This window comes from Microtus pennsylvanicus, chromosome 2, assembly GCF_037038515.1.
Source record: "Microtus pennsylvanicus isolate mMicPen1 chromosome 2, mMicPen1.hap1, whole genome shotgun sequence".
Lineage (NCBI taxonomy): Eukaryota > Metazoa > Chordata > Mammalia > Rodentia > Cricetidae > Microtus > Microtus pennsylvanicus.
This window is the reverse complement of record NC_134580.1, coordinates 46,630,035-46,653,654: the sequence shown is the minus strand read 5'-3', so window position 1 is coordinate 46,653,654 and position 23,620 is coordinate 46,630,035. Positions and strand designations below refer to the sequence as shown.

The 23,620-nt window shown below is 41.4% G+C and overlaps 1 protein-coding gene, 1 non-coding gene and 1 pseudogene across 7 annotated transcripts in view; all 3 read right to left on the bottom strand.

Annotated features, from left to right (window-relative positions):
• The window catches only part of Tatdn1 (TatD DNase domain containing 1), a 34,758-nt gene that overhangs the window by 4,846 nt on the left and 6,292 nt on the right, over positions 1-23,620 (bottom strand). Inside the window, exons 2-12 of one of the 6 annotated variants that reach the window (XM_075960963.1) lie at positions 20,945-21,010; positions 18,114-18,163; positions 15,684-15,865; positions 14,802-14,941; positions 12,834-12,977; positions 12,701-12,743; positions 8,728-8,806; positions 7,072-7,157; positions 6,945-6,985; positions 4,542-4,618; positions 582-652 (exon numbers count right to left, since the gene is read on the bottom strand). In XM_075960963.1, the coding sequence (XP_075817078.1) occupies positions 582-652; positions 4,542-4,618; positions 6,945-6,985; positions 7,072-7,157; positions 8,728-8,792 (340 nt within the window). In that variant the 5' untranslated portion in view covers positions 8,793-8,806; positions 12,701-12,743; positions 12,834-12,977; ... (2 more) ...; positions 18,114-18,163; positions 20,945-21,010. Of the gene's footprint in view, positions 1-581; positions 653-4,541; positions 4,619-6,944; positions 6,986-7,071; positions 7,158-8,727; positions 8,807-12,700; positions 12,744-12,833; positions 12,978-14,801; positions 14,942-15,683; positions 15,866-18,113; positions 18,164-20,944; positions 21,011-23,620 lie in introns of those variants that run through there. The other 5 variants (XM_075960958.1, XM_075960961.1, XM_075960962.1 and 2 more) reach the window with 5 other exon arrangements.
• Positions 10,291-10,431, bottom strand: LOC142845352 (U4 spliceosomal RNA). The gene has a single exon (XR_012909900.1). It is a non-coding gene; the product is annotated as a U4 spliceosomal RNA (small nuclear RNA).
• On the bottom strand, positions 13,291-13,382 carry LOC142845284 (U6 spliceosomal RNA; annotated as a pseudogene).

Genomic DNA, 23,620 nt, shown 5'->3' with positions numbered 1-23,620 from the left:
CCCCCAGGATCAGGAATAACACTCTGCCACTGAGCTAGTGCCCCGTTATTTCTTTTCAAATGGCTTGCACATCATACAGGCATTGTACTTCCAGTAAAACTGTTTTCATGACTGTCTAAAGAAATAAACTTATTTCCTAGAATGGCCCAGTCTATAGACTTTAATAAACCAGCAACCTCTGAGTTACAGGGTTAGGTCAGAGTCCAGCTTTTGAACTTGTTTTAAGAGATAACATCCAGTTTGTTTGTAAGGGCTATGGAAGTTAGCCACTATAAAAGAGGTAAGAATATCTCGAACCCTAATATAAACTGCTTCGAGGAGCCATTTCCTAAATATCCATAAATACAGACTCTAGTTATCACAGAATCTGTCATCTTTTTTTAAGTTTTGAGGTTTAGCCAAATGGAAAATAAAAATTTCTATAACTACTTTTCCATTAGTAATTACCTCCAAAATCCTAAAAACCAATCAAACAACCATACATTGAGATTAAAACTAGAAGTCAAGTGTCCCCTACCTTTTGGGGGGAGGGGACATTAGGGTTTAATATAAAACTTGAATTTCTGGAAACATCAGCTTACCTGTTTCAATCATTAGTTTTTCACTAGGTATTGACTTCAGAACTTCCAAGTTAGCTTCCGTTTTCAGTGAGCTTGAAACAATATTTAAATATTAAATGATATTTAGTGAATAATTTTTTACTAAGATACTTTTAAGGGTTATAAAACCACAAAGAATTTTGTTGTCAGTATACTTTAGGAAGTATACATTCTTACCCTACACAGAGTCCAGATTATAGTCAACTTCAAATCTACCTGGACTTTGCCCCTTTTGTAACATTTAAACAGTATGATTTTTACTTGTATCTGTATACGTATGCATGCACGCTGTGTGAATGTCATGTGTATGGATAACTCCAGAGGCCAGCAGATTCCTTGCAAGTCACACAACATGGGTGCTAGAAACCAAACTCAGGTCCTTTGGAAAGCAGTGGGTGCGCTAACCACTGAGCCAGCTGTCCGGGCCCCCAGTTCCTTCAATGCAGGGTGTGATGCAGTACTGGAGCTATAATGGGGCACAGTGAGTATTCCTGCCTCAGTACTCACATTAAACGAGTCACGTCTTTTCTCATACTTACAGTTGAATGTTTTTTTGGGTTTTATTTGGGGGGTGGGGGTTCTAGATAAAGTTTCTCTAGGTAACAGTGCTGGCTGTCCTGGAACTCAGAGATCCACCTGCCTCTGCCTGCCATGTGCTGGGATTAAAGGCGTGTGCCTTTAATCAACCAGACTCCAGTTGAACTTTTGATAAGCTTTATATATTAGCCTAAGTAAAATTTAAATTAAAAAAGTATTTGTAGAACTTAGAATAATCCTGAGGCTGTTACTTTTACCATTTAAACTTGTTTCAGCCACTGGAGCAGACTTCCTCCTTCCAAGTCCTCCCTGTCCTATAAGACTTACGTATTTGCACCCTCACTGTGTGTGGCCAAACTCCAATCTTGAACTTGGCCTTGGCCTCAAGACTTGCTCTGGGATAATGCTAGCATGGCCATAGCAATGCACCTTCTGTGGTTAGAACAGGATGGTGCAGTGTCTCGGCAGTGTCGCTGATAGTGACCTTTTCAACCAGGTACCCAGAAAGAAAACCTGGCAGCCACACCCATCACCCGAGACCTGAGTGGAATGCAGATGCTTTAACTTGCCAGTGAGTCCGTACTCGCGAGTCTACAAGTCCTGTGCGCTTCGTGCTTTCATTCCTACTTGATCCTGGCAACCAGTGGTCGTTTTTCTGTTCCTTGATAATCACCTCACCCAACAACACTTTTTGGTTAGACTAGTAGACACCTGTTACCCAACTCATTGTCATAAAGCAAAACACAAAAGGAGAAACAATAACTTCTAAGTGTTAACTGACCTGAATGTTACAGACTAGAGAAAGAGACAGGCAAACAGATTCACCTGAGCAATGTCCCAGAACACGGTACCTAGAATGCTGAGCTAGGACAGGGAATGGGAACTGAAATGGTTTCAAGTCTGGGCAGAGAAATGATGAGGTACATGGATTACCTGTGACTCGGGGACAGCCAGCAGGTGCATGGGACTGAAGATGCAGATTGAACTGGGAGTCCCCTCTTTACCTCACTCTGCACCACAACATTGCTGTGGACATTTATAAATCCCTACCCTACTTTTCTACAAAGATCACAGGCCATCCTTCTAGAGAAAATCAACCCCAAAAAGGTCTCCACTAAAGGACACGTGGGAATCCACTCTGGGAAGTCCAGCTGTCACCTGAGCCTGCCGGTTGACTGTCTCACCTAGAGCTTCCAAAAAGTTGTGACAAGATTTCATGTAGCCCAGGCTGGCTTCAGGGGCAGGCATGTGCCACCATGCCTAGCATTTTTTTCTTCCCTAAACATCAAAGGACTGTCTGGCATTTGAAGAGAGTCCCTATCATAAAAGAGACCAACCACATTAGGGAAACAGGACTAAGATAAAAGCATCAGAACAGTGAGAAAGCCACTCCCAGCTAGAATATCTTCAGACAGAAGGCACTCCGTCTGTCAAGACTGTGGTATATGAGGGAACTTTAGAGCTAGGACTGAAAGCTGAAATATAGTCCATTTTTAAAAGTTGAAAATAAAGCAAATTTTAGAAGGTGTTAAAGTAGAAATGGAAATTATAGAAAAGATAATACCAGTTCCCAATTCTGAAGTCCCCACAAAAAAGAAAGGATATTCCCTGAAGTGATTTAAAAAAAAAAAGAAGAGGAGGCTCCATCTGCAGGGGACCAGTGCGAGAGCAGCAGGGTGAGCGACAAAACAACGAAGTCCCCAAATATCAAGACACACACATGACACCCACACGAACTAACCCTACTCAAGGAAAGCAGAGGTCACGGAAAGGACTGGGGCACTGAGGAGCAGCCAGATGTCACAAGCCAGCACGGGAGCTACTTCTGGAGAGTCACAAGTGGGTCCCCGTTCTTTCATTACTGTCCAAGCACGCTTTTAAGAATAAAACAAGTTCTCATGAAAATGTTCTCAGGAATCAAGGAATGTGTTCACCAAACCAAACAGATGACGCCATGATAGTTCACGTCTGTAATCTCGGGACTCCAAGGCGGAGGCATGAGTGCTCAGGTCATCCTCAGCCACACAGTTCACATGAGAGATCATCTCAAAGCAAAGCAAAACCCACACCAGAATACATGAGATCCTGAGAAGTAAAAATATGGGTTCTATCACAGAAGAGACAGGAGTCCAAATAAATAGCCAGGCCTGGAACTAACAAACTATCTGAATAGGATCCCTCATGGAGAAAACCAAGTAAGACGTTTGTATGGCGCTATAGAAAGTGCCAGAAAGCCTCAACTCATCTTGTTCTGTGAAATAGTGACTCACTGTGTAGCCCTGGCCAGCCTCATGATCCTCCTGATTCAGCTTCCTGGGAATTAAGATTACAAGCCTGTGCCATTCATTATGCCTGGCTGGGCTCTTAAGTTTTGAAACCAAGGAAATAAAAATGTGAGGTCAGTTACTCCAAGAAAACACAAAGTGGCACATGAAAAGTGGGCATAGTCCACCACAGGGCAGCAGGGACTATACAAACAATGACATCACAGAAACCCAGAATCCTGAAACAACATTGGAAGGAAGATAGGGAACAATGGAAGTAGGGGTCAGAGCTGGTAACAGGTAATATTACATAGCTGTGCAGTGGCAGACAGCTAAGTGCCTATAAACTGACTGGGGTGAAGGCATGCTAGGGGAGGAAGCAACAGCTGTTTCTACGTCTTTTAGTAATCACCATGTTTGTTTGACTACCAATTTATAAATGTACCATTTCTTGGGAAAGAGTCACCCTCAGCTCTACAGGAATAAGCACTGCCACTATTCCGTTTCCCTAAGAATTTACACCTAATGTCACCAGTGAGCACTGTAAGGGCAACCCCGAAAGAGGGCAGGCAGGTTGTACTCTATTCTGTAACTTCTCTTCACTGACTCCTAAGAAGACAACCCGTAGAAAACGCTCGCATAGCTGACAGGAAACAAGGCCAGGCCCTTGCTGTGCCGGCTGACTTGCGCGGCTGTTTGAAGTTTAGTATGGAGTTACAGAGGAAAGGTCACTGAGCCAGAGGCCAGGTTCTCACACTTGGGGTAATTTTACACCTGGTTCCTAACTCCTGTGGCTGCAGAAATATACAGATGACTGTCATAAAATACTCTCCCCATGGCCAACATGTGAGCCTTACATAAAATGCTATGAACGTTTATCTGTGAAAGGCGTGGAAAAACCTGAGAACAGACTGGATTGCTAAAGAAAGTCAGCTGCTAACCTCAACACAATTGTTTGCAGTATCAGAATGCAGCCTAACAGCAGGTAATTGAGCACTGGCCCGTAATACCAATCTACTACTTAATTTCTTACATACGTGGTTAGTAAACTTCTTGCACAAGGATCAATGCAGAGCATACAAACTTTAATAATCTACTAATATAAAAGTCAGGGAAAACAAAACACAGCCCAAGAACGTACCAACCATTAAATCCTATGTAAAGGTCCAAGTCAATCAAAGCAGCCGCTGCTTCCTTCGTCCCGTCAAATGAATGCACCTAGGGATATATACGTACATAAGTATAGTAATCTGAAAATACACACTAGCATTGATGTACTTTCTAAACAAAACCAGAAATAACTGTAAGGGTTTGATTCCCAGGGCTTGTTAATGTGGTAGCACATGCAATCAATGTTTTTCTTTCAAACCAGACTTGGTAATCACAACCTATCATCATTTCTGGTGACACAAAGCAAGGAGTTAGCTGCCTAAGATTTCTCTGCAGCTGCCCGAGAGTGTCGCTACACACCCTCTCTACCCACTCTCTGCAAAGGGCACAGGAAAGGGAGCCACGTTCTTACACAGGAGGAGGAAGGGTCTGAAACGCTCATTTAAAATATAAAATACTGAAAATCTCATTGCATTTCTCTGCCAGAGGATACTTTTCTTTTAGAGGAGAATGATTAATCATTAGGAAGTAAGCTTTCAGAAGCTCTATAAAGTGGTGAGAATATTGCTTTTAAAATGTCACTTGTGGGCCTCAGCAGTTAGAGTGCTTGCTGCTTTTGCAGAGGATCTGGGTTCAATTCCCAGCACTCACACTGAGTTGCAGGGGATCTGATGCCCTCTTCTGGTCTCAGTGAGTACCTTTGTGTTTGTGTGTGTGTGTGTGTGTGTACACGAAACACAAATAAATTAAAATAAAAATGAGAATTGTTACATTATCCACACCAGCCACACAGGCAAAAAAGGCTGAGATCTTTTTTTCTTGCTTTAGGTGTCCATATCTAATAAAAAGCAATAACCAACAGTAACACTGCTTTACAAATGAAGTCAGGTCACCACTGTCCAAGGAGAGCATGTTACACAGCTGCCTGTAAGATTTGATTTTCCCCTCAGCATTTCCAGTGAACTGAAAAAAAATCTTCCAGTAATATAAAGATAATTTAAAATGTGATTTCTTATAAGCCAGTTCAGAGCACTTGTTAATGCTTTATTGGGCGATTTTTTTATTAAGTTCAGATATTTCAGTTGGCTCTGCTGTTCTTGGTATTAACTTTTTGAAGTCATAGACTCATCTGATTAAAGTTTTACTTAGAAATAAAGGAAATGAGTGAGGGGAAGTCTAGAAATGACAATAAATACCATCAGTAATGCCAGGTCATTAATTAAAACCTTTCTCAATTCCTAAGTATAGCTCCTAGAGGGGAAATTACAGAGCACAGACTTAGTAAACTACAGAGGAGATGTGCGAAGTACCATCAACATGAGAGCAACACGGAAATGACGTACATCTCTCGCTAGTGGCATGAAACACCGAGCAGGGGGAAGCCTTGAAAAACAGGTCAGGGTCAGAGAGATGGCCCCTTGGGTGAAGGTGCTAACTGAGCAGAGTTCAGTTCCTGAGACACATGGTGGAAGGGGAGAACCAACTTCAGCAAGCTGTCCTCTGACCTACACACACAGCATGACACAGATACACATTCACACACACACTAACTGTAATAAAATTACAAGTGTGTTCCAAGCAAAGTCGCAAAAATGCTCAGGGTTAGGTCCTATCTCCTTGATCGGCACAATGGAACTGTGATTTAAATACCTAAGTAACAACCTTTACCCCAAGAGATGGTCATTGAATCTCCTGAAATTGCATTTGAAATTTTATGTATGTGAGCATTTTTTTTTTTTTGAGACAGGGTTTCTCTGTGTAACAGTTCTAACTGTCCTGGAACTAGCTCTGTAGACCAGTCTGGCCTCAAACTCACAGAGATCTGCCTGCGTCTGCGTCCCAAGTGCTGGGATTAAAGGCGTGCGCCACCACCACCCAGTTTGTAATTTTTTAACGCAGATTATTTACTAAAGCCTATGATCCAAAAAGACTAGATTACTATCAGAGATGCAACAGCCAAGGGACAGTAGAGAATATTTATGGGAAATGTCTCAAGAGTAATGACTAAAATCTCCACGTGAGGAACATTTAAGAACAGAATATATATCATAGTGGACGAGCGCACATCAGAGCGAGAAGAATGGCTACCAGCTAACAAATGAGGAAGCAAACCTGAACGAAACGACGGGCTATTCTAAGACGCTATAGGCAGTGGTTTGTGTCACATTTAAACAGAAGAGCACTACGGGATGGGTGGTGGGAAAGAGTGCACACTGATAGCTGTGTTCATTCACCTTGTTTCCTGTGAGAATTCGGCACTTGTTCTTGTACTTTGACAGAAGCATGACTAAAATTGTTAACTGTTTATACACCATCTAGCCTGTAAACCCAACAGTAAAATTTCATGTCTTTCAACTAAGAGACTCCATAACTTTACTTTTGATATCTGAGTGAGCCAAAGCCAACCACACTTAACACAGCCATTGATACTTACCACGCCGCCCACACACCGGTCTCTATTTCTTCTCATTATGTCTGTGAATTAAAAAACAAATTTCAGCTACTTCAGCCCAACTACCACACAGTTCTTAAACTGTAATGATTTTTCACTTTTAACTCACCCAAAAAGTCGGCATGTGAGTTTCGACAATGAAGAAACATTGGTAACTGTGTCTGTTCTGACAGTTCAAATTGTTTTTCGAAATATCTACACAATGCATAAAAATTTCCACATTAAAAATTTTATTTTAGTGTGAGACATATATCAAATAAGTTTTAACTAAAGGAATTTTATTATCTAGAAACGGGAATATGGAAGTGAAAATAGTGATCCAGATATTAAAAACCATCAGGCTGGGGCTGGAGAGATGGCTCAGAGGTTAAGAACACTGGCTGCTCTTCCAGAGGTCCTGAGTTCAATTTCTAGCAACCACATGGTGGCTCACAACCACCTGTACTGAGATCTGGCGCCCTCCTCTGGCGTGTGGGCATACATCAAGGCAGAATGTTGTATACATAATAAATAAATAAATCTTAAAAAAAAAAACCCATCAGGCTCTTTCCTGTCACTTAGCTTCTGGAACGGGATGCTTCATTTACTAGGATTACAAATCCATTTCCACTATGTCCATCGGGTCTCCATTTATTAACTAATCCTGCTGGGCTAGAATAAGCAAAAGTGACTTTGTTTCAGTTAAAGTGGGAACATTTTGCAGGCTAGGAAACATAAAAACCTGGAAGAAAAGATTAAGATTACTAGTAGTGGGCTGGGGACAGAGCCAGGAGTCCTTGTCTGGCATGCACAAAGCCTGGGTTCAATCCCCAGCACCACCTGAAAGCAAGCGCGGTGGATCAGGACTGCATTTTCAGCACTTGCGAGATGGAGACATGATCAGAAGTTCAAGCTGATCTGCAACTACCTAATTAGTTTGAGGCCAATCTGGGCCACATGAAACCTGTTTCAAAAAACCCCAAGAATTACTACTACCCACATCTTCCACAGCCACTAAAGTAGCACATGTGCCAACATTCAGTGTGCGTTGTCACTGTGTAAATGTAAATGCAGCTATACACCATAGACAACGATCTCCCCATGGTGCTCACCACACATAACCCCATGGCTCAGCCACACGACCAAGTCACTGTTTTATAGAACTAAACAGTTTAGAAAGTAGCTTTCTGTCACAGACTAGGCAAATGTATAATTTATTAATAATATTTATTTATAACAAAAGCTTATAATGTGCCCAGAGAATTGAAAAAAAGATCCATGAGTTTAAGCCAAATAGGTACCATGAAGAGTATGTGATATGTGTGTGGAGGGCTCTGGAGAAATGGCTTAGCGGGTTAAGAGCACTGGCTGCTTTTCCCAGGGCACAGGTTCACTTCCTCAAAACCAAGTGTAACTGCAGTCCCAGGGGCTCTGATGCCCTCTCTTGGTCTTTGCTGGTACTGCACGCACATATGCAGGCAGAACACTCATATACACAAAAATAAATGTTTTAAATGTTTAAAAAGTCAAGTGCTAGCAGGCAGTGGTGGCACACACCTTCAATCCCAACACTAGAGAGGCAGAGACAGGCATCTCTGTGAGCTCGTGGCCAGCCTGATTTACAGAACAAGTTCGAGGACAGGCTCCAAAGCTACAGAGAAACCCTGTCTCAAAAAAACAAAACAAAAAAAGTCAAGTGGGGGCTGGTGAGATGATTCAGCAGGTACAAGTATTTGCTGCGTGACGAGGATGAAAGCTGCGCCTGAGTTCCATCCCCAGCACACACCGAAGTAGGACGCAGAGAACGAAGTCCACACCACAGTTGGCCTCTGGCCTCCGCTTGCATGACATGGCAGGCCTGCTCCCTCACAGAAAATTTCCACATGGCTAAACAAAAAAACACACTACCAGTACACACTGAGGATAACAGGTATGTAACATCAAATAACTGCCTTTTAAAGTGGAAAAACAAAACCAACCAGCTGCCTCTGTTTATCTGACTAATAACTCCTTCCGGCTCATAAACAAAATCACTCGTGGTTCGCAGCTGTCCATCCCGTCACAGCTCTGACTTACTCGGGTTGAGTACTACTTCAGATAGCTTGGGTCAGCGCTGAGGACAGAGCTTGCCAGGGGCAGCTGCGGAGCAGCAGCTGCTCCTGGTTAGGACTGGGTGGAAAAGCCCAGCGTGACACTGGCGGTAATCCTCTCCCAGCTGGCTGACAGCCTGGATGGGGCACCTGAGTGTCCTCATGGTAATATTTTCAAATCTTTCTGATGCCTGCTTTAAAAAAAAAAAGACCTACATAATATTAACACTGTAAAGCCCCAAGAAAAGTGTCCAGGGCAAGTGGAACAGGGTATCTAAGTTAGAAACACTGCTATGATTCAAAAGATAAACTTTCATAACCAAAGCAGGCCTTTTCCTTGTTCCCATTCCTTGCTTCACCTTCTTGTTCTCTAAAAGAGCGCTTCTCGGGGCTGGAGAGGTGGATGGTTCCCTGGTTAAGAGCACTGGCTGCTGTCACAGAGAGCCATGTTCCCAGCGCGCACAGAACGGCTGATTCACAGTGCCTGTACTGCAGGTACAGCGGACCTGACATCCTCTCCTGACTTCCACGTGCATATACACGGACACAGTGATGTTTTTTTTCTGACATCCTCTCCTGACTTCCACGTGCATATACACGGACACAGTGATGTTTTTTTTCTGACACCCTCTCCCGACTTCCACGTGCATATACACGGACACAGTCATGTATTTTTTCTGACACCCTCTCCTGACTTCCACATGCATATACACGGACACAGTGATGTATTTTTTCTGACAGCCTCTCCTGACTTCCACGTGCATATACACGGACACAGTCATGTATTTTTTCTGACACCCTCTCCTGACTTCCACATGCATATACACGGACACAGTCATGTATTTTTTCTGACACTCTCTCCTGACTTCCACGTGCATATACACGGACACAGTGATGTATTTTTTCTGACAGCCTCTCCTGACTTCCACATGCATATACACGGACACAGTGATGTATTTTTTCTGACAGCCTCTCCTGACTTCCACGTGCATATACACGGACACAGTGATGTATTTTTTCTGACAGCCTCTCCTGACTTCCACATGCATATACACGGACACAGTGATGTATTTTTTCTGACAGCCTCTCCTGACTTCCACGTGCATATACACGGACACAGTGATGTATTTTTTCTGACAGCCTCTCCTGACTTCCACATGCATATACACAGACACAGTGATGTATTTTTTCTGACAGCCTCTTCCAACTTCCACGTGCATATACATGGACACGGTGATGTGATGTATTTTTTTTTTTCTTCTCCGTAGAGACTGTCAAAAATTGCCAATGCCGACTATATTGCAAGTCGTCATGGCGGGGTATTGGGAAAAGTTTTCAATTAGCAATAATCGCGCCTCGGATAAACCTCATTGGCTACGATACTGCCACTGCGCAAAGCTGATGTGATGTATTTTTTGAAAGCATTCCTCAAAAACCCTCAACGAAAGCCACAGCTGGCATTTTCCTTTAGAAGCCATAATTATTGAGTAGTCAATCTCAATCTGTACAGGCATGCACTATGCACTTTACCCATCATATACTGAAAAGAGGGGGACAGAGACATCCTCATACTAACAATGAGAACACTGAAGCGTATAAAGGAACAGACAACCAGGGAACAGCAAGACTGTGTCCCACCTCAGGCCTGCTCTCTGAAGATACATTACTTATATTTCTCACACGCAATAACTATTATGCTTTTATAAAAGGAAAAGTATTTTTTTATAAACCAACAAATCATTTACTAGATTAATATTTCACATGCTATAAAAAAGCCAGGTGTGGTGATGCATGCCTTTAATCCTAGCATTCAAGAGGCAGAAGCAGGAGGATTTCGCTAAGTCTGCATAGTGAGTTCCAGGTCAACTAGGACTACAGGGAGACCCTGTCTCAAAAAAAAAAAATTAAAAATTAAAAAAAAATAAAAAAAAAAGAAGGAAGGAAGAAAAAAACAAAAGAAAGCATAGCTCAAGGGCCTGGGGAGGTGGCTTGGTAAATAAAGTGTTTGCCAGGCATTCATGTGATCCTGAATTTGATATCCATGTAAAAGAAGAATCCCAGGTCCCAGTTATGAACACTGCCTCAAAACAGCTGGGCAACTCCTTACTGACATCTGACCTCCATATGCACACACATGCATGTGTATCTGTGCACACGTATGCATACACAAAGTCTAGGTCAAGATCTAAATTCTTCCAAAAACAATAAGTTCAACAGTAAAAATCAAATTACAGCCCTTTTATCCATACAGGAAACAGAGAGCACCACCTTCCTTAACTAGACACCAAGGGAACTACACGAGCAGACCTGCTGTATGTTTTCGACACACTGGAAGAACACCAGTCTGCTGTGTATTTTCAATATACTTAGGTAGGTATACTGAAATTGATGGACACAGGAGAGATTAGCCTTATACGGGGACAGGGTGGGGGGCAAAGTGGGATGGGGGGGGGTCCCTGGGTATCTGTCTTCTTGACAACAATCCAAATGAGATTATTACTTCTATAGACATTTTAGAATCTCAAGTTAAAAACTGCCTACAATCTTACCAATATCTTCGCTTTAGTTTGTTCTTAGCTTATCCTTTTTTAAGGAGACCAACATCATGCTGTCACCTTAGCAAGGACATTGCAGACTCCCCTGTTCATCCATCTCCTAGACATACCCTTTCTGCTTTTAGTGGTGGTGGTAGGAACTGAACACAAGTCCTCGAGCGTATACACTTTCCTGACAGCACGTACTAGCCTACAACGATTACTTATAGACTCTCTTGTCTATAAAAGCCGAAGAGCCAAGCTTTACTCTTATCACACTGAAGAGACACTCAGCAATCATTTACAGAACAGACTGAGCTCCACTCTATTATAGACGCTTGGATGTGTGCTACAGCTTAATCATACCCTGCTACACACACTATGTTCTAACACTGATGATAGAAGCTATCTTCAGAGAAGTAAATAGAACCTGTGAACACTATCAATACTGGTCTGCAGTATTTAGGTGGCACTTGAGAATCACTTTAAACTCATTGTAGATAGAAGAAAGACCATACGGGCAAGGTATCCTGTGGGACTCTGCAGCAGAGCTTCTCATGATCTGGTCTCTGGTTCAGGAAGCTCATCCTGGCCCAGACAGACACTAGAGCAGAGGAATGGCCTGAGAAGCTTCTGTCCCAGTGTGAATCGGTGAACTTTTCGGGTTAGGCGAACTGATTACATGGTGTTCATAGACAGATCTCAAAGTGTCTCTAACACTCCTGGCAGTATAATGTGAAGTCTCTCAGGTCATCACATCAGGTGCCATAGATGCTCCCCCCCAATCAAATTACAAAATTTATTAAGAGGTAATTTGGTCCAGATTCTTCTTCATATCTAAGAAACTACAGTGGACAAACGGTAGATGGTTTGTGCATAAATATATCTCTTGCCACCACTACCAAAACATCTATGATACAGAACATATCCCTTTGTTCTATCATTCAGATCAGATCCAATGATTAATCAGCTGGGGATTATTAGTTTCATGCCAAGATGTGTGGTCTTTGTTTCACTTAACTCTTGATATATGCCAGGGGAAGCAACCACACCTTGATGTCTAACACCACATGTGCCAAATAAAAATCATTCTTAGGAGTTTACAACCGTTTCTCAAATCAACAAATTTCCTTACTTGAGCTGAGTATCTTTGGGACAAAACTGCAGGCGGTCAAAATCTTTAAAAGAAAGAATAATCATTATTGAGGATTTGAACATAACAAGCAGTTATTTTCAAAAGAATGCTAAGTGTGGAGGTTTGCACTTACCGAGTCCACATTCCCCTATTGCTACAACTTTGTCCTTGTTGTTCCTAGCAAGGTCCAGCAATCCTGCCAAGTAACCATCAGGGCTATTCTTTTCAAATTCATCACATCTTGTGGGATGACACCCAACTGTACTGAAAAACATGTCTAACAGAAAACCACATCTTAGGGTTATTTTCAGAATATTGTTCATATTAATAGCTAACACATTAAAATAAGTGAAAAGGGCAATTTCAACTTATCTTTGACAGCTATAAACAATTCAAACTTCCAGAATTATGTACATTAAACAAGAATTTCTAAATATGTTAAAAAGTGAGATATGCATATAAAAACTACCTTCATGTATTAATAAAATAGTCAATGAATTCTTTCCAAAGCTGATCATATATCAAGCACCTGAGAATGGAGAGTGGAATGATTTATTAAAATATCATCATCTAATTTTATCTTTTTTTATTTAAATATGTAGCGCTTCACAAATTCGCATGTCCTCTTGTACAGGAGCCATGCTGGTCTTCTTTGGTTCCAATTTCAGCAAATGTGCTGCATGTCCTGCCAAAGCGGCACCCAGGTTTGTCCTTTAGATTCCCTGTTTACATGCCATCACAATTCATGTATTTAATAAACAACCACCATGCGCCTCCCTTAGAAAGGTCAGCAGTAGAGACGGAGGTGTTTAAAAGTGCCTGCTGCTCTGGGAGAGGACTAGAGCTTGGTCCCTGTGCCAGGCAGTTCACAACTGCTGTCACTCCAGCTCCACGGGCACCTGCAGGACTGACTTAGAGAGTCAATAAAAAACACAGCTCACTACCTGGAGGCCAAACCTTTAGTAGCTTCAATAGTAAGAAACACAAGCCAGAAGTCTGTGTATCAGGGCTGGGAGATTGGCTCAACGGCAGAGTGCTTGGCTATCACATGCACCATGCACAGTGCCCTGGGTTGGGCCTCTAAACCAAGAGACCCAGTTCTGTTTGTTTTAGGAATTCAACAGGAACTCGCAGCTGAACTCAAAGAAGGGTACAGAGCTTTCCTCAGGCTCTCCCACAGGTAATAGGACCAGCAGACGTCTCTTTAGTGGGAGGAAGGATAGTAATAAAGATGGGAGAAGAATTTCAAAACTAAACTGTTGAGAATGCAAAGCATGGAAGAAAATCTTCCCTCATACTTCAAAAAATCCTTGGAAGATGATTGTTTTCATGTTTTTAAGATTGAGAGTCAATGCAGCTGAAAGAAAAGCATGCATTTTAAAGATTTCTATAAAAAACAGTTTTTGATAAGATTTCATGCATAAAAGAAACACAGCTGTACTGTAAAAAAAAATTGTGGGATGCCTAATCTCTAGATTTCTAGCAAAGTATGCATATAAAACAGTTATATGAATGTCAAATAAGCTGCTAAGATTTGAAATAAGCATGGAATGTGTGAGCACCCGGAGAGCAGCGCATTTTCATTTTAGTAGTGTGTGTGTTGAGGAGTGCCCGTGGAGACCAGAAGAGGATGCCTCATCCCCTGTGCTGCGTCTTGTGGGCAGCTGCCCCTTACTGGGAACTGAACTTGAATCCTCTGCAAGAGCAGCAAATGCTCTTAAATGCCAAGTCATCTCTCTAGCCCTAAGAGTAGTATATTATATTATTGCTTAAACCCCTGGGCCTTACACAGTCTGACTCACAAAATAAATGTTCAGTAACAATAATCCTCTACAATTTTAGTTAAAAGATTTTAAATAAAAATTCATATCAAACATTAAAATACACACATAAAATTTTATATCAGAATTACTTGAAGGTAAATGATGTATGTGGATAACTTTACCCTTATTTACTGAAATCCTAATCTCTGTTAAGTACTACAAGGTTTTTCCAGACACTGATATACCACAGAGTACTCTAATCTGTCAACATAGTCATGATCCACAGAAATCAGCTATTTTCCTGTCATTTCTATAGTCAGCATTCTCCGTATTTGTACCTTCAGCAGATCTCAGAAAGACTTCTTCATAATCAATTAATTCACATTTTGTTAGGTAAAAGTAAGAAGAGGGTACCATTTGTGTGTGCCAACTGCAGAGCATCTTTACTGTCTTGTAGACTTCCACCTGTGATCATAAACTGAAATGGCAAGAAGTAAAGAAGCTGACTTCTCCAGGGACATCAACAACTGTTCGCCAAACACCCCCCACCAGCTCACTGAAGGCGCTTCCCTTGCCCCCCCCCACCCCTTCCCTTCCTTTACCATTTAGGAGGAAGATCATCTCGACACACAGTGCTACCTGACTCCTATCCACACACCCTCCCCTCCCCAGGATTCCTGTGTTAAACAGTAACGTGTATTCACATGCTTGTCTCTACTAGACCCCCAAGTCTCCTGAGGACATGATTTATATGTTACAGAAGACAGAATAGCTAGAGACCTGCAAATTCAAAATTCTGTTCACTGAAATCAATGATCATGTAAATCAGTAACAGAACAGTGTTGGTTAATTTAACAAGTCTCCAGTATGGGCTGGGAACTCCCAGGAGGTCAAAACTGCTTCTTTAAGAATACAATACGTCTCTCATCTTCTTCAGTCTCGTTCCATCTCAAACATACAGGAAGGTCAATCAGATGACACCTGACAGAGTATCACAGCTAACTGACCCCAGAAACTACATGTAAAGCAGCGGTCTTCTAACTTAGCCACAGAGACACAATGTAACACAATCCCCTGCTGCTAAGGTTTGTTTAGAAAATAGGTATTTGTTATTAAAATATACTGTATGTTATAGTTTATCATATTCTAAGATGAGTTGATATTTAAAATATTTTTGCTTTAATTCCTAAATATAACATATATAATACATAACAACCCACCTAAAAGCTCTTTAGAGGCTCCACCATAATACTAAAGAAAATAGAGGGGTTCTAAGACCAAAAACTGATACATTAATGCAGTGACAATTCTGTGTAAAACGAATTCATGGCTCTTGAGAAATCAGCATACTTCAGACAGCCATTACAGCCACTTGGTAGTTAGGCTGCCCATCTCTGCTAATCTGTCAGACAAAATTAAAGAACCCTGTGTCAAAGGTGGCTACCAAGGCAGTGCTGTTTAAGGTACAGTTTCCTAAAGTTTGAATTAATGACACTGATTACTTATTTATTTAAAACATATTGCCAAGTCTCTCTAAGCTAAAGAATTCATTGTAGGTGCGCATCAAAGAGAATGCACACAAAACAAAGGTGGAATTGCATATGAAAAATAAATGGTGTCATGCAGCAACTTAAACCTCCAGTATGACCAGCCACTGAGCATCTATACAGGGGATATACAGTCCTAATTAAAATCTCAAATGCCGGGGGCTGGAGAGATGGCTCAGTGGTTAAAAGCATTGCCTGCTCTTCCAAAGGTCCTGAGTTCAATTCCCAGCAACCACATGGTGGCTCACAACCATCTGTAATGAGGTATGGTGCCCTCTTCTGGCCTGGAGACATACACGCAAACAGAATATTGTATACATAATAAATAAATAAATAAATAAATAAATAAATATTTAAAAAAATCTCAAATGCCCATAGAACATAGGATTTAAGAAATTTTTAAGATATCAGGAAAACTATTCTTCACTAAGCTTACCTAATTCTTTAAAACTAAACCAGATGCCTGCTGTGGGATAATGCTATTGTACACTGTAAAGATTTGTCATTTATATTTATTTATATTAATAAAACACTGATTGGCCAAGAATCCAGGCAGGAAGTATAAGCAGAGTGACCAGAGTAGGAGAATTCTGAGACCAGGAAAGGCAGAGAGGCAGTCACTAGCCAGAAGCAGAAGAAGCAAGATGAGAATGCTTTACTGAGAAAAGGTACCAGGCCACGTGGCTAAACAGACAGAATTATAGGTGAATTTAAGTCTTAAGAGCTAATTAGTAATAAGCCTGAGCAATAGGCCAAACCGTTTATAATTAATATATGCCTCTGTGTGTTTATTTGGGACTGAATGGTTGTGGGACTGTAAACAGAAAGTTCTGTCTACAACTGTCCACATACAAAACTGCAATTGTGTAGAATAGTTTCCAACCAAATTTACATACACTACATATAACTTCTCCAAATAGCCTACGAAAGGAAAGACAAGCCTAGGCCATGGTCTCCTCTCCTAGGGTACAATGCTCCTGATCTGGCAGTGGTGATGTCACCACACACATCATGATGACTTGTTGATACTCGGGATTTTCTTTAACCCACAGGACACTTATCTTGAATATTTTTAAAACATTCCTTTTTTATGGATGAGAAAACTGAAGACTAGACTAGTCCAAGTTTCAAAGCTAGGAAGGAGGACGCTGGGACTGGAAGCCAAGTCTGTGATGCCAAAACCATGCCTCAATCACCACTACACAGCTGCTGGGAAGGAACTCAGTAAGTCCCAGTGAGTCTGCCTCTGCTCCTGTTTCCACCTACCATCTACACGTGTGTGCGTGTGTGTATGTGTGTGTGCTTGACTAGAAGTGAGTGCAGTGCTCCTGCTGACATGGGGACACGAGACACAAATGATTTATCCCGAGGGAGTGAGCATATGATGGAGAGCTCACGTGCCTTTGGTCCTTTCTTGCTACTTCTGGATAATCGATATAATCTCGGGGTCGGAGACTGCAGAATTTATCTAGTCGTGTCAGGTTTTAGAACTGAGGGTGCTTAACTTAGAATAGTTACAAAGTGAACTGACACTATGCTATCGAATATGAGTCTGTTTCTTGTAGGTGTGGGCTAGTCTGGTGTTTGTACAACTAACTTAAAGAACTACTTGAAGAATTTGGTTTAAGCTAGTTAATACTCACTTTCTTATTAGAGGAGGAGTAGATGGGAAACGGGAAGGTAGGAGGAGAGGAGGGAGGGACAACTTTGGTGGGGATATAAATAAATATATTAATTAATAATAACAATAATTTTATATTGTTAAGATGAAAGCATGTACGGCAGTGCATGCATGTGTTTTGATGACTGTTTCTAACACATGCCAAGCTAGAGGACAGCATCTACTCAGAGTTGTCTTTGCATCCAGTACTTGTTTCAAGTTTATTTTTTCTATCACAGACACTGTCACATTCTGATCACAAACCTGAGGATTGTGCACTATAAACAGCTGTGAACAAAGTATTTCTATTTACCTGCTATTTTACACACAGAAATATTCACTAAGTGTGTGCTACTAGCTCTTTTTCTTTTACTTTGCAGCATTTTAACCAAAATTTATTTTAGAGACAAAGAAATTTAATAATAACCAAATTCAGATGTTACCTTTTTGACACCAATCTGGATAGCTCTCTGTATTACATCCTGTAAGTCATCTGTGTAAGAAAAATCACATATTAAGAACATCTAGAAATATACAGAGATATTATCTATAATTTTTTTCTCTCAAAGTAAAAATTTAAAAAAATCATGTACTAAAACACAGCCAAGTCAGTGCTATTTCACTATAATATAGTAAAACTCGAGTTGCAAAACCTTAAAAAAAGTATAAAACAAGAAACTGAATAATTAATAAGTTAATTATATTTTTACTTTTTGATCAAAAAGGAGATGATGGCAGAAGTCAGGAGGTCCAAATTAAAGATGAACTCAATGACTACAATCAATTTATGTGCTGTGTATCTGAAATCTGCATTTCCGTGTATATGAGAAGGTGTGCACGTGGGTGTGCCCATGCATATACATACGTGCAGTCTAGAGGACATCACTGTGTGTCTTCCTCTAGCATTGTGTAGCATTTATTTTGAGACTCTCACTGAACCTGCAGCTCACTGTTTCCGATGGACCACCTGGCCAGCAAGCCCCAGGATCCGCCTGTCTCCCTGCCACACCCCAAGCTCACAGATGCATTCTGCTGTTCTCAGCTTTAACGTGGGTGCTGGGGTCTGGACTCAGGACTTCATGCTTTGCACTGCAAGCACTGTATACACTGAGCCATCTCCCCAGCCAGTGTTACAGCCAGAAACAAATGGGCAGCAAATAAAATATAAAAACTCAGTTATTAATTTCATATTTAATCATCCGAGTAAATGTAAATAGGATTCAATTATTGTTACTTCTAAAGTAGCTATAAAATTTGAGACAAAGATCACCTTAGTTAATCTTATACTGAGTACAGCAGCTAGGCTGGCTAGATTATAAACTGCACAACTGTAGTAGTGATAATTTATGTCAGAAACACACAAACACAAATGCATATATACATGCAAAAGCAAAGCATGAAATCTAAATGCTACATGGGCAAGGAAAGCAGAATGTAATTTACTCAGCAGTTAAGTTTATTATATAAATAACATATAAACATATCATCCAAATGTCCAAATGAAGTAGGAGAGTTAAGTTTTGTGGTGAGACCTGAGAAAGCATTTTTGTTGTTGTTTCGAGTGACAGGGACATTGCTTGTATTTAGAAAAGCTACCCACCACCATCTAGAGAAGCGCAGCACGGTCAGTTTCTGACTTGGCTTACTGCTGGATGGAACTCTCTCATCCTCAACCACAAAACCAACATACCAACATTTCTGTTCGCACATACGTAGTGAGCACAGGCAGTGTGCACAGACACGTCTGTTGTAGACACACTGCCTTTAAAATGTGTTGTCACCACCACTTCCTGCTTGGTCACCTCACAGCCTCATCAGTGACCTTGCACATGGGAGACGTTGCCTAGTGATACAGCACTTGCAGAGCTTGTATTGGTCGCTGGCTTGCAGTCTTAGGACTTGGGAGGAAAATGAGCTTACATGATAATACAAACCACTTGCTTCTGCTGAAGCCTACACTTAATCTTTAAGATATAACTCTATGGTCCCACCTATATACTAGGTCTTATAGTGGTATATTATTTGTGTTTAATAAATAAAGCTTGCCCAAAGATCAGAGTGCAAAGTTAGCCATACTAGTCAGCCATACAGGCCAGGCAGTGGTGCCATACACCTTTAATCCCAGTAGCCATATTAGCCATACCGGCCAGGCAGTGGTGGCACACACTTTTAATCCCAGCAGCCACACTAGCCATAGAGGCCAGGTGGTAGTGGTGCATGCCTTTAATCCCAGCACTAGAGAGGAGTATAAGACAGGAGGAGACAGGAGTTCAGGGGCTCAGTCTCAGTCTGAGGTTCGATGGATCGCCCATTTGGACTGAGCATTGTAGAGGTGAGAACTCTCTAGTGGATTGGCTGCTTTGCTTTTCTGATCTTCAGCTTGAGCCCCAATATCTGTCTCTAGGTTTTTATTAATTATGTTAAAAGGTCTCTAAGTAGAGACACAGACAGGAAGGGGAGAAGGAAAATAGGGGGAAAGACAGCAGTACACTTTTCTTCAATGACACTGCACTTTGTCCTTGGCTGAAAAATGCTTCTTCCTTTCTAAAAGACTTACTTTTTATTATGTGGGTGTGTCTGTTGGTGGGTATGTGCACACGAATGTGCATGCTGTCGGAAGCCAGAAGAGGGCTTCCGAGGTTTGAGAGCTGGGCTTATAAGCAGTTGTGAGCTGCCAGTGCCGGTGTGGGTGCTGGGAACTGGACTTGGGTCCTTCACAAGAGTAGTAAGTGCTCTCTTTTAACTACCGAGCCAACTATAGCCCCTGAAAATGTTTCTTAAGAACTTGATAAAAAGGGCAGTACTGGTACATGTCTTTAATCCCAGCACTTGGGAGACAGAGCCAGGTGGATCTCTGTGAGTTCGAGGCCAGCCTAGTCTACAGAGTGAGTTCCAGGACAGCCAAGACTGATTCACAGAGAAAAAGAACTTGATAAACTGATGCTGACAGGAAGTAATTGTTAGGCTGCATGCCCTGCTGTTCAAAACAATGGCTTACCAACATGGCTTGTTTGATGTGGTTTATTGTTTTATCTGACATATAATGATGAGGGGTTTTGTTTTAAAACAAATTCTTACTACACAGCCCGGGCTGGCCTCAAACTTGCTATGTCCTCTTTCCTCTTCCTTCTGAGTGCTGGACTTTTAGACTTTCGTTCAGCTACATTAAGTTCTTTAATGTTTCAATTTTAAGAGTGGATTATGCTTTTCAAGATCTACCTTGAGGCATAAAGTTTGTCTTCATAGAAGTTGCCTTATTAAAAGAAACATTTACCTTGATGCTTCTGCACCCCCCTATAAATTCCTCTGAACATAGGATCTGTCAGGTTGATACCAATATCTGTAGAAAGCAAAAGCAAAACATAATCATTTAAAAAATTACCTTAAAATATCTCTAAATAAGCTTTTCATTCACACCTTTGTTTATTCGAACAATATCAGTGGGCCAGCCACTTGTCATCACTACTATGATAAATCTGTGGGATACAAAGATGACTAAGATTTGATTTCTGCTCTCTAAAGACTTATGGCAGAAGTGATCAAGGCAGACCTATTCACAGGAAATTATGGAGCATTCAAATGAACATTGAGGGGGATAGGAAAGTTCACTAGAAATAGAATCAAAATACAACATATACACATATGAAATTGTCAATAAAATTTTCAAAATATTAAAAACAAGCAATTAAAACAGTTCTTATGGGACACAAACAAGGAATTTCTATCAGAGTTTGGTGGCTGGTTCAGAAGAGGGTCCCAGAAAGAAATAATCCTGAACTGAATGTTACAGGATGAGTTATGAGTTGGTGTGGTGATCTGAATGAGAATGGCCCCATAGGCTCAGTGGGTAGAACTGTTTGGTAAGGACTAGAAGGTATGGTCTTGAAGGAGGAGGGTGTCATTAGGAGTGGGTGTTCAGGTTTCTAACGTCCACGCCATTCCCAGTTAGCGCTCTCTCTCTCTCTCTCTCTCTCTCTCTCTCTCTCTCTCTCTCTCTCTCTCTCTCTCTCTCTCTCTCTCTCTCTCTCTCTGCTTCTTGCTTGTGGATCAAGATGTAAGCTCTCAGCTACTGATCCAGAGACATTCCTGACTGCAGGCTGCCATGCTCCCTGCCATGATGTTGTGGACTCACTCTCTGGAACTATGAGCCCCAGTAAACTTTTTCTTTTCTAAGTTGCCTTGGCCATGGTCCTTTTCCCAGCAATAGAAAAGTAACTAGAAAAGTAACTGTTTCAGGGTATGAAACAGAACAGTTCTTTAGAAAGCCAAAGGCTTTTCAGGTGCTAAAGAGAAGCACAGGAAAGGGTCTAGCCAGAAAGGCCAGGTCAATTATGACACACACTTCTGTTTAAAAATACTGGATTCAACAGGATGCCTGATGATTTTTAATCAAAGGGGCAGGATTTGCACTGAAGACATTCATCCTGGCATTCTGGAAGCTGAGATCTGAAGGGAGCAACAGAAGTTAGGGTGTCTCATTTGGAAACTGGCAAAAGCTCATGTCCAGTGAAGACAGTCTGATAAACAATGAAAATGAAGATGTAGAGAAGGAAATAAGTTATTTCCTTTATTCACCAACTACACATGGAGTCTGACTTTTGTCAAATGCTGTATGAGGAGTTAGGAAATACACATAATCCTTGGTCCTTCCTTATGCTATGGGAATGTACGGTACTCACGAGAACTACAAATAGAGCGTATAACATAATAAGCTACACTATAAGCAGCGGAAAGCCAAGAAATCCCATCTAATTCATTTATTGCATCACTTGGCCCTAGCATAAAGATTGGCCTGTGGGATGCACTTTGTCTGCACATTAACCTGTAGGGGACACAAAGGAAGGGCAATACGGTTACAGAGAGTACTGGAAAAAGCTCCACAGAGGATCTGGGTCTTGAAGACAGAGCTTAGGCCTAAAAGCTGAAGGCACAGGGCATTCTAAGCACAGGTGTGTGTGCACAGACATGCTGTACCTAAAACAATACATGGTGCCTGCAGGGCAGAGAGTCTCCAGGAAGAAACATGCTGCAGTACCTCACTCCTCTCAGCCCTCCTCACACCTTCAACATTTGGCCATGTCTGTATACATTCCGGGTTGTCTCCGTGAGAGGAATGTTACTGGCATCTAGGGTTGAAGCTATGAATGCTGCCAAACATCCCATGACCGAGAATTATCCAATCCACCAAATCAATGTTGCTCTCAGTAAACCTCGTAGAGCATAAAAGGACAAGGGGAGTAAGATGAAAAGTTAGTCATAACCCTGCCCCAAACCTCCCTTATTTAAAATAAATACTCTCAATTTCAGGAAAGAAAATAATAGCCTGACTTCCAGCAGTAGGGGCAGCTGCCTACCAGTAGATCTCCATCCACACTGCTGCCAAATGTCAGGTTCTTATTTCCCTTCCAGGGTTCTGCCAGGCTGCACCCCAGGATGTGCTGCTCCAACATTATGACAAACCTTGAGAGGGGAATAGGAGTTTGGAGAACCCAAGAAGTAACAAAGATAGAAGTCTTGGCATTTGAACCAGCAAGAAAAAGACACAATATGGAATATTACAAATATGTGTACATGTTAGCATACCAACAGAGATGGATGAGGTTATGAATTCCTCCTCCATTGGAGGGTTACTATGATACAAACACTATAATACAAATATGATACTATGATAGCAGTATCTCGTAGGAGGGCTACTATGGTACAAAGACCATCTAACACACAAATCCGCACCACAAATACAATAGGTTTATGGAATGTCGGAGCTCACAAGAAATCACTTTCTAGTTTTCAAATACAGAAAGAAAATTAGCTAAAGGAGACAAGCTGAGAAAGAAGAAGCAGTGAAGAAAGAGTCCTTTCTGTCTAAATAATCCTGCCGGGGTTTGGTCTGTAGTAACTAGTCACCACCCAACATCGACAACTACAAAAACAAAAACAGCCTTTATTGCTT